Source organism: Amblyomma americanum, chromosome 1 (genome assembly GCF_052857255.1).
Source record: "Amblyomma americanum isolate KBUSLIRL-KWMA chromosome 1, ASM5285725v1, whole genome shotgun sequence".
NCBI lineage: Eukaryota > Metazoa > Arthropoda > Arachnida > Ixodida > Ixodidae > Amblyomma > Amblyomma americanum.
In genome coordinates, this window is record NC_135497.1 from 554380084 (window position 1) to 554395098 (window position 15015).

At 53.5% G+C, this 15015-nt stretch overlaps 1 protein-coding gene across 1 annotated transcript in view; it reads left to right on the forward strand.

Moving 5' to 3' along the window:
• Positions 1-3076: 3076 nt before the first annotated feature.
• Positions 3077-15015, forward strand: part of LOC144116342 (uncharacterized) — a 204246-nt gene continuing 192307 nt past the window's right edge. Inside the window, exon 1 of the mRNA XM_077651088.1 lies at positions 3077-3306. Coding sequence (XP_077507214.1) covers positions 3252-3306 — 55 coding nt within the window. The 5' untranslated portion in view covers positions 3077-3251. The remainder of the gene's footprint in view (positions 3307-15015) is intronic.

A 15015-nucleotide genomic window follows, 5' to 3' on the forward strand; every position in this document is an offset into this window, starting at 1 on the left:
ACTATTGACGTGTCAATTACCCAAATCGACTGACTTTTATTTTTTCGCAAAATTTGTAAGCGTCGCGCCAGGACATGGTGAGAGCCTGCACTTTGCACGTGCAAACAAGTTTCTCATAGAGCTAAGGGTAGACTGCTGGGCTAGTTGGTTGGTTGCGTTATTATGGAACAGCGCATAGAGAAATGTTACCAGCGAATAGTGAAAGCGTCATTCATAGAAAAATGAGGGTTCGGGCAAGTTTCTCATGGCACGAATTAGAGCTCATGTATTAATATGGGGCGCGAATCATCAATAGCAGTCTACACCATTGAAACGTTTCTAATGCGTGAACGGAAGCTTCTACTGTGTACTATTTTAAGCGCTAACAATTTTTGGGACAATATTTGCTCTGAAAAGTACGGCTAATAAAAGAAAAAAAAATGGTTTTCGATGGTTAGCTATATTCGGCGATATGAAAAGAAAGCCCTCTCTCACCATGGGCAAATCCGGTGCTCATTTACGCCTATATGCTTTTCTACTCATTTATTAATGCGAAAGCATTATATGCCTCATGCGAAGGAAAATCCGCCCCCGGAAGTTGTCCGCAGAATGTGTTCACAGGAAGTGGTACCTCTCACTTGACCTCATTCGGAATTCGCCGGCATTGGGGTTCGAACCCAGGCCCTGCGCCTGCCAGACGGGCACGCAGCGCACGCCTGGCAGGCACAGGGCCTGCTTTTCTCCTCCATTGTATGGAAGTGCACCGGTTCAAGCGGGTTAGCGGAGCACAAAATGAAGGCATTGTGCTGTGTACGACGGTGAAGTTTGTCGGGGATGTGCACTTATATACGATGACTTGCAAAAAAAGTTGCTAACGTCATCCAAGGGTCAAATGATAAGTGTTACGTGATAATGATGACTTGCAAAAAAAAGTTTCTCCAGTGCAGCAGACTGCAGTGCTCTGCAAGTTTTGCAATATACAGTCAGCATACTTTATTACAGGACATATTGATTGTAAAAAACGTTTCGTTGGGATATATTTGTTTGCAAAAATTTGTATTTATGCAGTGGTAGTTGTGTTTTAGGGCTAACACTAGCCAAGCCATGAAAGATACCTTTGTCTTACCGGCATTTCCACGGTGGATGAAGTGCCATTTTTAGAAACTCGAGTATACGGGGACACCAGCTTTTCCATCAGTACTACAGTTAAAACTCGGTCTAACAAAATTCGATTTTAGGAAGTTGTCAATCTAACGAACAAATTTTTAGTCCCCGGCAAGTACCCATAGTGTACAATGTTCTCAATAAGTCGAAGTAACGAAACAAACGACGTTAAACCCGATTTAGCGAAGTTTTCCGGGAGGAACTGAGTTAAAGAAAGGTCATTTCTCACTTATTTTGCGCGATGTTTCGCAGCTTGTAGGCAGCGTGCCAATAGTAACGTCTAGGCGGCCAATGCACGCCCCCGCATGGTTTTGTTTTGACGGGGCTGCAAGGTGCGCGCAACAAAGGATTCGGCAGTCGGCGGCGCTTCCCATCTTGACTTGGAATCCATTTTACCAGATGGCACTCTCACACACAAGCAATTCGGGCCGCTTTCGTGAACTTTTCAGAAAAAACGCGCAGGCGCGGGTTGTCGGCAAATACGATGCTGCGGTGAAGTTTTTGGGTGCCGCTACGTTAACTTTTCTGATTTTCAAGGGCGGAAAAATGCCTTCTCTGATTTTGCTATTTTTCTGATTTAAGGAAATAATTCGTGGCTGCTCTTCACTTCGTTAAATCGGGTTTTAACTGTACTTAGAAACTCGGTTATGGGATGAAGCCAGACCAGTTTTTTTTTTTTCTATGTACGTCGGACGGATGTGATCGTTGTTTTTACGCTGTGGCTTGGACAGACTTGGTGCATTTTTCTTTGTTTACCGCGTACATCGGTCAGATTCAGTCAGTATATTTCAAAGTCGGACGCATGTCACAAAATAATTTCTTGTAGGATCGGTGTCGCAAGTGCAGCGGTATGTTGTTTCCGTCCACTATTGGTCGTAACAGTGGGCGAATTCAAGTTGATACGAAGCCTGAAGCACGCTTAATTCTGGCTCAGCGGCCTGCTCAATGTTTACCCGCTGCCCAAAATGGGCCCATTAAGACGCGAATACTTCGCAGTGCGCCAGCGATGAACTGTTTGTGCTGTACGCGCATGCCGCATACTGTTTTACCGTTGCAGCGCGTGCTAACTCCGAAATTGCTCCTGGCGTCGCTTTGGTTAACGGAAATATAAATGTTTGCGGCCTTTATGTGTGGAGGCAAAAGTAAATATTGAGCATGCATCAAAAATTCATTATTTTTTCACTAGATCAGAAAACTGACCGCCGAAGCGTGGTCCGTATTTTTCTGCCCGTGACTGCACATTTAAGAAGTTGGGACCCTGTCCTTTGTTAACGTCTTGAGAAAGTAAGAAGCGAGCTTTCAGTGAAAGTACCCGTTCAGCACCCAAGCCGGAGACCCAAGCTCAGGCCCGGCATAAGATTGCTGCACTGGCACCCGGTAAGCCCGCGCCGTGTTCAGGCGTGCTTGCTCAGCAGATTGCAGCCATAGGAATGCGTTTCTTGCACCCTTCATGCGTGGAAGGATGAAGGTCACGCATGTTTCGTCGGCGCTTCATTCTGGTCTCGGCGCCCGCGCGTGCCGTTGCCACGTGAGGGGCGGCCCGTGTTTGGAATCTCCGCCGGACAGTATTGATCCGCCGCGTACAGCGAGCGACCCAGGTGGCAGCGTAAACTACTCCACAATGTGCGCTGGGGAAGGACGTGCTGTCCGCTTAATTGCGAAACGCGTCGATAGCCCATCGTGAGGGCAGCAGCCATTATGTTGCAAAAAGACACTGGGTTTTTTCTTTCGCCCGTTCTCGCATCGTGGGTGGATGAAGCTAAACCCACACTGAATGAGCGCAGTGAGCGCTGCCCTCGCGCTCGCCCGCGTGACGTCACGCAGCATCGATACCCGCGATTGGCCAGGAATGCTCGCGCTCCCCCGCTGGTCTCTCGGCCAGTGTGAAACAACGCGACGTCGGGGATCGGTCACGTCCAAGAACTCCACCCTGTTCTGGCCCTGGGTCTCTCGGGAATTTCGCGTGCGGTGCGACTGTTTTGTGTTTTCTGCCTCGCCCCTTACGGCGTAATTGGTAGCGCTGCAATTAAGGCGCGGCTGCCTTTCGACTAAAGGGGAAAAGACGAGAGAAGCGTCCCCTATGCCACTGGTCACCCACCAGTCGGGACATGGGACGGGTCTGCCTTCTGCTCTCCGCCTGTCTTCTGGTGGCCGCTGCGCAGAGTGAGTGCATCCTGCGTGCATGTCCGCCTCGTGCTACTGGTTTCCCATGAAAGTCTCACAATTTTCTCGATCTTTTTCTCATCAACACTCGCAGAAGCACGAATTAGCGTGATATAGAGAACCAGCTGCGTCATGGCCGAAAGGAAGAATAGTGCATAGTATTTCGCAGTGCCTTGGCGTCCAAGAGGAAGAAATGGTCGTGGCCGGGGCGTGTAAGGCGAAGGCAATGTAACCAGTGGATTCCAAGCGGGGGCTGGCAGAAGAAAGCCCCACGGACGCATGGGATTGGCATGAGGCGGCCACAGCTAGCGGTCACGGGACAAGGTTAGCTGAATGGATATAAGAGCGGCCTTTGTCTTGCGGTGGGCGTAGCTAGGCTGATGATGATGATGATAAACTAGGAGGGTAATTCTTGCTTATCTCAGCGGTGTCCGCTCTGACACGTTGAGTTATTCTGTGTTATGATGTAGGCTTCTCGGCTGCCTCGGCTGTCTTGCCCAAAATGGGCAAAGTGGCACGAGGTCAGATTTCAGAATTCCCGTTGTTATGCTATTAGCGGACATCTTCTTAAAGACTAACATGTGAACTGGTGCGGAAACCGTCCTCTATACAATAGAGTAATACAACCTTAATGACATCTGCAGTGCCCTACCAATAACCCAGCGTAGAAAAAGCTCAAAGGTATCATTATAGCGCTTCAAATGTATTGTACTAAAAAGAAAACGCATAAAGAGACCTTAATTTGAAAGCCAGCGTAAAAGTAGTAATTATGCAGGCCTTCAGTTCGACATTGGCGAGCTGGGTCGGGGCACTACAAAAGGTATCGCATTTATTCGTTAATTTTGATCCACTTGTGAGGTGAGAGTGCATCTTCGGGGCTGTAGGGTGAACTGCCAGCAAGTCATACCAGTCTGAAGAGACAAACATCGACCATATGCTGCAGTCGGCCGCACCGGGAGCGCAGCCGTCGAGTCGCAGCCAATTCAAAATCAGTCAACAAGTCAGGCGTATTGAAGTAGTAGTAGCAGTAAGTGTTTAATAAAAAAATAGCATATCACGAAGAGCGTCAGCGAACGCGGCACAGCGAAGGAGCAGGTGCTCCAGTGTCTCCACTGCACCGCATCTATCACACACATCGGTCGCCGCGAGTCCGTGACGCACCCGTCGTTCCCCAGGCGACACGCAGCCGATACGCGCGCGGAGGATCATTGCGCGTTGCGCGGCAGCCGTTGATGCTGGCGTTGCACTTACCTCCGGCGATACGTGGGTCGGGGTGCTGCCGAACGGAGATTGCCGTGGATGACCGCCCGCACGTGCTCCAGTGCAAGGAGGAGATCACTTGGAGGTAGCTGGTGTGCGGCGGTCGCGAGTTCGTCTGCCTGGTCGTTGCCAGCGATGCCGCAGTGGCCGGGCACCCACTGTGCACGCACAACGCATCCTTTTTGCGCTAGGCACTCGATGCTTGCGCGAATGCCGCGCACTAGTGGGGTACCACGGCCCTTGCACAGCAGGCGGCTGAGGGTGGTGCGGGAGTCGCACAGCAGAGCACCCCTGGATGGCGGAGGGACGATGGAGAGCAGGGGGTCCAATCCCAGCCTGGATCCCCATCAGCTCCGCCGTGGTGGAGGAGCCCAGGAGGGCTGCGTGTTGCTGGCTGTGCAGACGCAGGGCGGGTATGGTAGCCGCCCACTGTCGCGGCTGTCGCGGACCACTGAGCCGTCGGTGTACACGAGGAGACGGTCCTGAAGCCGCTCGTGTATGACGGCTCTGGTCAGCTGCTGCACAGCGTAGAGGGGTGTGCTCCGCTTTCCCGCGTATTAAATGTGCGGTTGTAAAATTCAGGGGTACTGTTAATCACCGAATACGTGTGACAGCGCGAGAGCCTCGTTGTGCGCCCTTATGCTCTGCCACATAGTATAGTCATTGCAACGAGATTTTGCGCACATTTCGTTTCATAGACGCCCACACGTGTTGGATGACGGTTTCGAATTATGGCTGGCTCCAGTTGAAACAAGAATTTCTGTGCTATCGTCGTGTGCAACTAAAAAACAAAGCGGCTTTTCCCGACAAAGGGCCCCCTTCCAGCCAATGGCGTCGGCCGATTCTCATGACCCTGCTAGCGTGACTCTGCAGGGAGTGGCAGATGAAAGGGGATGGTCCCCTCCCCGCACTACCATGCTAGCAGGGTCATGAAAATCGGCCGACGCCATTGGCTGGAAGGGGTCCTTTGTCGGGGAAAGGTTGTATCCGGGGAAAATTGTATCCGACCATAGATGTTACACAGATTCGAACGCAATGCAACCAGTCCGGCACTTGTGCGGCATATTGGAGCCCCACAATGTTTTCAAATTCATTCAATTTTATTTCACTATATATGTTTGAAACTGTTGGGCAAAAAGCTGCTCCAGGCACCTTGACGAGGCCCAAGAATCCACAACAAAGTAGAGCAGTGCAAATGCGTTGATTAAAGGCAATATCAGAAAAAGAAAACAACTATTCTTACATATTCCAACACTAGTACGCACAATACATAAGATGTGGCTCTTTAAAGATTTAATTTAAAAGGAAGAAACAGCGCGATGAAAAATGAACACACGAAGAAACGACACATACGAGAGCTGACTCAAAACTGAATTTTTATTCTGATGGAAAGACGCTTAAATACAAGACATGAGAGGGTGGGTAACAGGGCTGCTGCAGCGATAACCGGCAATCAGCAAGGTCGCGTTACAAGATAAAAAAGAAAAGGAACAAAAAAAGAGATAACCACACCTGCTGGTCTTACCAACCTAGAGGTAAGAAGGCACTCCTGCCTTTTTCGTCAGCCCACACAAAACTTGTCAAGCGGGGCATATTAAAATTGGGCTTCCAAAACGCGCTGCAAAAATCATGTGAGCTTCCTGGACAGCTTAAATAACCAGACCGATCGCCTTTTAACAGCAGGCTACCTCTTACGTCGGCTTGTATCCGTAGCCGTTTCCATGATCAAGAGGTCCCGGCAGCACGTCGGACCTGCTGCTTCAAACGATAAGCGCAGAAATGTTGTGGTAATGCCCTGCCTCCACGCAATAAGCCATCGTCTCAAGAAAGTCGCACAGCGCGCCGGCGTGGATGTCGTCTTCTCGGCTCCCAACAAGCTTTCCGCCCTCTGTTCCAAAGTCCCCGCTGTAACCCGGATGGTGTAGCGTTGCATACTCTGACCAACATGTCCCCTGCGATTCAGGAATAATTTACTCTGTCCCAGCGTCATGCGGGAAGAAGTATATCGGTTAAACGGGAAGGTGTATCAATATCCGACTCCGAGAACATCAAAAGAACGTTAGAACATCCAAACAAAGTTTAACCATTTCTGGGCACCTGGCTAAGCACTGTAAGAAGTGCAAAATCACAGAAAACGACTCCGAAAGAATTTGCACCCCTGACTTTAATCCCTGCACCACTATCCGCCGAGGACGAGATAGGTTGGCGAGGGAAATCGTCGAAGCCCTCCAAATTCATCATGCTGGTGAATAATGCGTGAGCACTTGTCACAAAATTCGGCGCATCTTCGAAACAAACCGGCGCTGCGCCTAAGCAATCGCGCCCGCGCGCGATAAAATAAAACAAAAAAAAAAACAGCGGGAGAAGAACCCCGGAGCGCACGGTGCTTTTCACTCAGCTCGCCGGCGGGGCGCCAAAGTAAACATAGACACGCGCGGCGTCGATTTTTCTCGAACGTTGGAGAAGTTTTTGCTTGTAGTTGGCGGAAAGGGGGTAACTTTTTGTGCACCAAAGTGATACCCCCCCCCCCCCCCTTCGCTCCGGCACCGATGACTAAGCTTGCCGCGAATGACCTAGATTGTTCTAGAAGGTGGTTTCCGCGCTCGACCAATCGGGTTGCGCGCCCGGCGGAAGAAAGGGAAGGAGTTGGTGCGGTTAAAGCTGCGTGAATGTGCGCGCTTGCCTTGGCGCGAAGAACAAACAGACGCGGTCCGCGCCTATAAATGGAGGGCTGCAACCACCCGAGCCGCCGTTCAAGCTTTCGAGAAGCGCGGCCGCTCGACTCCCGGGAGAACACCACTCGACCAGCCAAGGACGGACCAGCGAGGCAACGTGCGCCAGTCTGCGCGACGGCCCCTTCGAGCTCCTCAGGTCGTCGGACTGTCGCAGTGCCCGGTGAACAAATCGTGTTTTGTTTGTTTGTCTCTCTCTGTGTTCGTGCACTTTAGGTGCGAAGATTTCGTTGAATTGTACCTCTCTCTATTGTGACTTTGCATGAGTTGCATTGTATTTGTGAATCACTTTGTATGTGGTCGTACGAGTTATTGTAAATTCCTCTGTATCGTCTTTTAGCTGTGTAAACCTTGTTTTGTTTTGTGAACCTTTGGCTCCGACCCATTCTCTGGCTTGCGACCGGCGAAAGCTGGGCACCAAACGACCAACCCCTTCTCACTTGGTAGCTGGTCTCCGGCTGAGTTTGCCACGCCGAGTCGAGGGCATCTCCTCTGTGACCGAGGCCGCTACCCCCACACGCTCTAAGGGTGTCTGGGAGCGCACGCAAAAGTGCGCGAAGTGGTGACATATTCTGGCGTCCGCGACAAGACGTTTGGTGCTTTGTAAGCTCTGAGAACGGAGAAAGAGTCGGAAGGAGTTTACGAAGAGGTCGTAAACTAGGGTTTAACAGCAGAGCGATATTGTGAGGTGCCGCACGGAAGCGGTTATTGGGGTTCACCGTGTAGAGGTAGTTCTTCCCTTGAGAAGTTCAGCGTCCGATAATGAACTTGAAGGAACTTGTTGAGGTTGGAATCCAACTGGGTGTGTCCGGGTCTGAACTACGAAAATGGCTGGACGAGGAGAGAGAGAGGGCTGAAAAGGAAAGAGAGAAAGAAAGGCAGCGCGCTCGAGAAGCCGCCGAGAAAGAGAGACAGAGGGAACGAGAAGAAAGAGAGAATAGCAGAGAAGACGAGAAGAAGCAGCAAAGCTCGCCTTGGAGCGAGGACGAGAATTTCAAAGAGAGTATGCAATCCTTGCTAAGAAGCTTGCTGAAGTTCGGCGTTTGAACAACGTCAGGCCGCCTGTGGAGCCCACCCCCGGAGAGGCCGGGTGGAAGACTAACTTGTCTGAGTTGTCAGCAAGCACGGAAGAGGTTGTAACTAGTGCCACTAGTGACATCTGCAGCACTAGTGATGGTTTGGTCGAGGAACGGCCAGTTCCTGCAGCTGAAGTTAGAGTGAAGACCAGACCGGATTGTCGCTTTCTCAGGAAAGTGAGTGTCCCACGAGCCCAAGAACGAATCACCTGAAGCGGAATTGAAAACAAAGGAGAATGCGACTCCAAATTCCGGTGAGCCGTGCCCTCAGCACGCTACACGTGGCAAGGTCACAAAGAGAACCAACGTGAAGAAAGCAGAGTCGGGTGCAAGCAAGCTGCAAAAACATCACAGCAAAATGAAAAAAAAGCTGCGACGAACGAGCCCAACTTTCAGAAGCGACTCCGTGTGGAAGCGGAAAGAGAAGAGCACGCGCAGAGAAGAAACACACAAGTGGAGGCGATATGAGCGAACTGGCCTAAAAGCTGTTGATAACAGATGCCCTAGCCGAAGGAAATGAGGAAGGGCTCGAAGTCTGAGCAGAAACACACAGATGAATACAAGTAGGAAGCAGAGACAGAACCGCGTTCGGAAGAGGAACCTCTGTAGAAAGAGGAAAGCGAGCAGAACGCGCGACAGATAGAAAACCCAGAGTCGCGTTAGAAAGCGAGCCACAAAGGCTTCCGAAATCTTGGGCGGGGCAAGTTTATGCCGAACCGACTTCATACGCCGAATGTGGAAATATTGGCGCAGGAATACCTTGAGCTTGTGTGTTTCCTCCTTGTGTTGTACTGATGTGCTGCCGAGTTGCGGTATGTGTTGAAGTACATTGTGCCTATTGTCAAGTGCCATATATGTTAGAACATGATTGAATGTATGTATTCTAACGTCCGCAAAATAGATTGTGAGCGCAAGCATGTGCGCACGAATTTTGTGTTTTGTGAATATTGATACGCGGCGGCTAGAAGCAGCAGTAGAAAGAGCAGAGGTAACCTGCTACGCAAGGAACCGATGGCTTGGAGTAGACTCTCAGCACACAAGCGCGCACCTCAGCGTCGTCTTCGTTACCAACCACTTCGTCGTCCTCCCAGCGTCCGTAGCATGACCCCCCCCTCGCGGCAAAAGCATCGTCCCGGTGCGCACTACTCAGGCCAGCTAGACGGCGAGTTGTAAGGTTTGAGGCGGGACACATGGACGATGTCGGTGCGGGGTGCAGCGGGCGGAGATGGCGGATGTAGCGGGGTGATCTCGTACGTCACCGCGGTCACCGGACGTACGACCCGATAAGGGCCGGTATATCGGGGAAGCAGTTTTTCACAAAGGCCCACACGGCGGGAAGGGATCCAGAGTAACACAAGGGAGCCAGGAGAGTACGTGACTTCACGACGGCGACAGTCATGACGTCGTTTCTGATTGACTTGGAAGGCCGACAGCCGCTGGCGGGCGACAAGACGGGCAGCGTCGGCGCGAGCGATGGCGTCCCGAGCGTAAGGACTCGTGGAGGCGGTGGCGGGCAGTACACTGTCGAAGGGCTGCAAAGGATCGCGGCCAAAGAGAAGGTAAAAAGGGGAGAAACCGGCTGTATCGTGACGCGTAGAATTGTAGGCGAATGTAACAAATGGGAGGCTAATATCCCAGTCGCGGTGATGGTCGGAGACGTACATGGAAATCATGTAGGTGAGGGTACGGTTCAGACGTTCAATGAGGCCGTTCGTCTGCGGATGGTAGGCCGTGGCGAATTGATGACGGACGGAGCAGGAGCGGAGGAGTTCGGCGACCACTTTGGAAAGAAAGCAGCGACCGCGATCGGTGAGCAGGTGACGGGGAGCACCGTGGTGGAGTATGACGTCGTGCAGGAGAAAGTCAGCGACATCAGTTGCGCAGCTGGTTGGGATCGCTCGAGTAATAGCGTAGCGCGTGGAGTAGTCCGTCGCGACCGCGATCCATTTGTTTCCCATAGAAGACACCGGAAAAGGGCCGAGCAGGTCGAGGCCGACACGGGAAAACGGGTCTACGGGGATGGGAATCGGCTAGCTGAAGGTGCCCGGGAGGGAGAACCGAGGGCGTCTTCCGCCGTTGGCACAGTTCGCAAGCGGCCACATAACGGCGGACAGAACGGTATAGACCGGGCCAAAAGAAGCGGCGGCGCACGCTGTCTTAGGTGCGGGAGACTCCAAGATGACCGACCGTGGGAACGTCATGAAGCTGTTCAAGGACGCTGCTGCGCAGGTGTTGAGGGACCACGAGCAAGAGGTCAGCGCCGTCAGGCCGCATATTGCGCCGGTAGAGGACGTTCTCATGGAGCACAAACGGGGCGAGGGACGCATCACAGCGGTTGGCAGTGAGGCGGAACGTAGCGACGAATCCAAGCGCTGTTCTTGCGCAATGTTGCGGAAGGCCGAGATGGATAAGACGCAGGTGTCAGCCTCGCATTCGTTGGAGGAAGGCGGATCGACAGGGTAACGGGACAAGCAATCCGCGTCCTGGTGCAAGCGGCCGGACTTGTGGACGACACAAAATGTGTACTCTTGAAGGCGAAGAGCCCAGCGCCCCAGCCGGCCAGTAGGGTCTTTGAGCGAAGAAAGCCAGCATAAGGCGTGGTGACCCGTGATAACAGAGAAAGGGTGCTCAAACAGGTAAGGGCGGAATTTAAAAATAGCCCAAACCAGAGCGAGGCATTCCCGCTCGGTGATAGAATAGTTGCGCTCTGACACAGAAAGGAGACGGCTGGCATACGCAATAACGCGAAGCTTGTTGCGTTGCCGCTGAGCAAGTAGGGCACCAATGTCATGGCCGCTCGCATCGGTCCGAAGTCCGTAGGGGCTGAAGGATCAAAGTGCGCCAACACAGGTGGAGCAGTGAGGGCACTGATAAGGGCTCTGAAGGCGTCAGCTTGGGGGGGTCCCCAAGAGAACGGGATGTCCTTCTTGAGGAGCGTGGTAAGAGGTCGGGCTATTTCCGCAAAGTTCTGGATGAACCGGCGGAAATAGGAACGTAGGCCGAGAAAGCTGCGCACATCACCGGAGGAGCGCGGAGTAGGAAATGAACGCACGGCGCGGACTTTGTCGGGGTCGGGTTGGATCCCAGCAGCATCGACCAAGTGGCCAAGGAGCTTGAGCTGACGGCGGCCGAAGGTACATTTCTTCGAGTTCAGCTGAAGACCAGCGCGGCGGAAGACGGCAAGGATGGCTGAAAGGCGATGCAGGTGGCTTTGGAATGTGGACGAAAAAACAATCACGTCATCTAAGTAGCAGAGGCATGTCGTCCACTTAAAACCGCGCAGGAGGGAGTCCATCATGCGCTCGAAGGTCGCAGGGGCATTGCACAGGCCGAAAGGCATGACTTTAAACTGGTACAGGCCGTCCGGGGTGACAAAGGCGGTTTTCTCCCGATCCCGTTCATCGACAGCGATCTGCCAGTACCCTGAGCGAAGATCGATGGAGGAAAAGTAACTGGCGCCGTGCAAGCAGTCGAGAGCGTCGTCAATTCGGGGCAAAGGGTAGACGTCTTTCTTTGTGACGGCGTTCAGATGGCGGTAATCGACGCAGAATCGCCAGGTTTGATCTTTCTTTTTAACAAGCACGACAGGGGACGCCCAAGGACTACTCGAAGGCTCGATGATGTTGCGGGCCAGCATCTTGTTCACCTCTGCCTGAATAACACGGCGCTCTGCGAGGGAGACCCTATAGGGCCGTCCGTGAATAGGGCGGGCTTCGCCGGTGTCAATGTGGTGGGCGACAACAGAGGTTTGACCCAAGGGACGGTCCCCAAAGTCAAAAATATCGCTGTATGAGGACAAAAGGCTGTGAAGAGCTGTAGAATCAGCAGAGGGCAGGTCGGCCGCGATCATCCGGGAAATAGAGTCCTCACGGGAGGGTTGCGATGTAGGGACATTGGAGACGGCAGTCGTTGGGTCAGGAGCCAGGACAGAAATTGTGCAATCGGTCAATGGGGACAGATCAGCAAGGGAAATGCCGGTCGGAAGTACCTGAGGGGACAGGCTGAGGACAGGGAGGCAGGTGCAGTTGTTGGTGATGTGGACAATGGTGTGGGGAAAGAGGACATTACGATTCAGAATCACATCGGTGATAGGGCAGGCGACGTAGTCTCCATCAGGGACGGGAGGAGAAGGCGACAGAGGGATGTAGACAGCAGTTTGTGGCGGGAGACGAGCAAACTCGGTGGATTGAAGGCGAGGTGAGCTGGTGGAGTCGTCATTGCACAGGGGCAGATCCAATCGAAGAAGGCCTGAGGAACAGTCAATAAGAGCTGAATCGGCGGTTAAAAAGTCAAGGCCAAGGATTATGTCCTGAGGGCACCGGGTCAGGACGGTGAACAGAACGGGTATATGACGCCCGGCAATGCTGACTCTCGCAGTGCACATTCCAATCACGGTAGCGGGGCTGCCATCGGCAACGCGAACCGTGGACATGGCGGCAGGCGTTAAAACTTTCTTCAGACGGCGGCGCAAAGAAGAGCTCAGGACAGACACTTGGGCGCCAGTATCAATGAGGGCAAGGACCGGGACACCATCCACGAGAACATTCAAGAGATTACGTTGGGCAGCGGGGGTCAAGAGAGGATTTTCAGGCCGGGTCAATGATGCAGCGTCACCTCCGGGTTCTGCATCGGCTAGTTTTCCGAGAAATGGCGGGAGGTCGAAGGAGACGGGCTGCGGCGTGTGGGAGGAGAACGGGAGCGGCGGCATAATGGGGAAGGTGAGCGGCTGGACCCACGAGCGTGCGGAGCGGGCTCGTCAGGGAGCGGATCGGGTCGTGGTGTGAAGCGGTGCGGGCCGTAGTCGTTGCGGCGGTCGACGAAGGAGTAGGGGCGAGGTGGCGGGGACCAACGGCTGCGGCAGTGACGGGAGATGTGTCCGACGCGAGAGCAGGTAAAACAGATCGGCCTGTCATCAGAGGTACGCCATTCGGCAGGATTGCGATATCGGTACCGAGGCGAGAAGCTGCGACTGTAAGTGGCAGCTGCGATCACTGGAGGGTCCGGGCTGGCATGAGCGTTGTCCACGACGCGAGGAGAAGGGACGGCCAAGTTCGCAACCTCCTGGCGAACGACGGCTTGGATGAGGGCCAAGGTGTTGTCCGGCAGTGGCAAGGAAGAAACAGCGGGCGTCATTTCCTCCAGTTCGCGGCGCACTATACGGGTTAAGTTAGCCGGGTCGGAAGGCTGCCGCAATGTTAGCAGATCTTCACAGGAGGAGCTAGCAGCAGTGTTCGGCAGCCGGTCAAAACGGTGAGAAATGCGCCGGTGTTTGGCTTGCTCGAAACGGCGGCACACCTCAAGAACAGAAGCGACCGTGGAACAGTCTTTGCATAGAAGCAGATTAAAGGCATCGTCGGCAATGCCTTTCAGTATGTGGCCAACTCGATCTGCTTCGGACATGTCTTTATCAACTTTACGGCACAAGGCGAGGACGTCTTGTATGTAGGCTATGTATGGCTCGGAGGAAGTTTGGGCGCGGGACGCGAGTGCCTTCTTGGCGGCGAGTTGGCGGCCGATGGGTTTTCCGAAGAGGTCGCGGAGCTTCTGCTTACATATGTCCCATGAGGTCAAGTCATCTTCGTGGGTTTCGAACCACACTCTCGCGGTGCCGGTCAGGTAAAATATCACATTAGCGAGCCTCAGCGTTGGATCCCACCTGTTGTGCGTGCTGACGCGTTCGTAAAGGGCCAGCCAGTCGTCCACATCAACGTCGTCTGTGCCGCAGAACGTGCCCGGTTCGCGGTGGTGGGCGACGACGACCGCTGGCGGTGTTGACGGAGAGGGAGATGGCTCGGACTCGGTAGACATGTTGGCGAGACGGCGGACACGACGGAGAGCCAGCTTGAGGTCGGGGATCGAATTTAGCAACCTCCACCAAATGATACGTGGCGGCTAGAAGCAGCAGTAGAAAGAGCAGAGGTAACCTGCTACGCAAGGAACCGATGGCTTGGAGTAGACTGTCAGCACACAAGCGCGCACCTCAGCGTCGTCTTCGTTACCAACCACTTCGTCGTCCTCCCAGCGTCCGTAGCAATATTGTTGCACAATATTCTTAAAGGAAGGGGCAGTGTCACAAAATTCGGCGCATCTTCGAAACAAACCGGCGCTGCGCCTAAGCAATCGCGCCCGCGCGCGATAAAGTAAAACAAAAAAAAAAACAGCGGGAGAAGAACCCCGGAGCGCACGGTGCTTTTCACTCAGCTCGCCGGCGGGGCGCCAAAGTAAACATAGACACACGCGGCGTCGATTTTTCTCGAACGTTGGAGAAGTTTTTGCTTGTAGTTGGCGGAAAGGGGGTAACTTTTTGTGCACCAAAGTGATACCCCCCCCCTTCGCTCCGGCACCGATGACTCGGCTTGCCGCGAATGACCTAGATTGTTCTAGAAGGTGGTTTCCGCGCTCGACCAATGGGGTCCCGCGCCCGGCGCAAGGAGGAGAAGGAGTTTGTGCGGATGAAGCTGCGTGTATGTGCGCGCCTGCCTTGGCGCGAAGAACAAACAGACGCGGTCCGCGCCTATAAATGGAGGGCTGCAACCACCCGAGCCGCCGTTCAAGCTTTCGAGAAGCGCGGCCGCTCTACTCCCGGGAGAACACCTCTCGACCAGCCAAGGACGGACCAGCGAGGCAACGTGCGCCAGTCT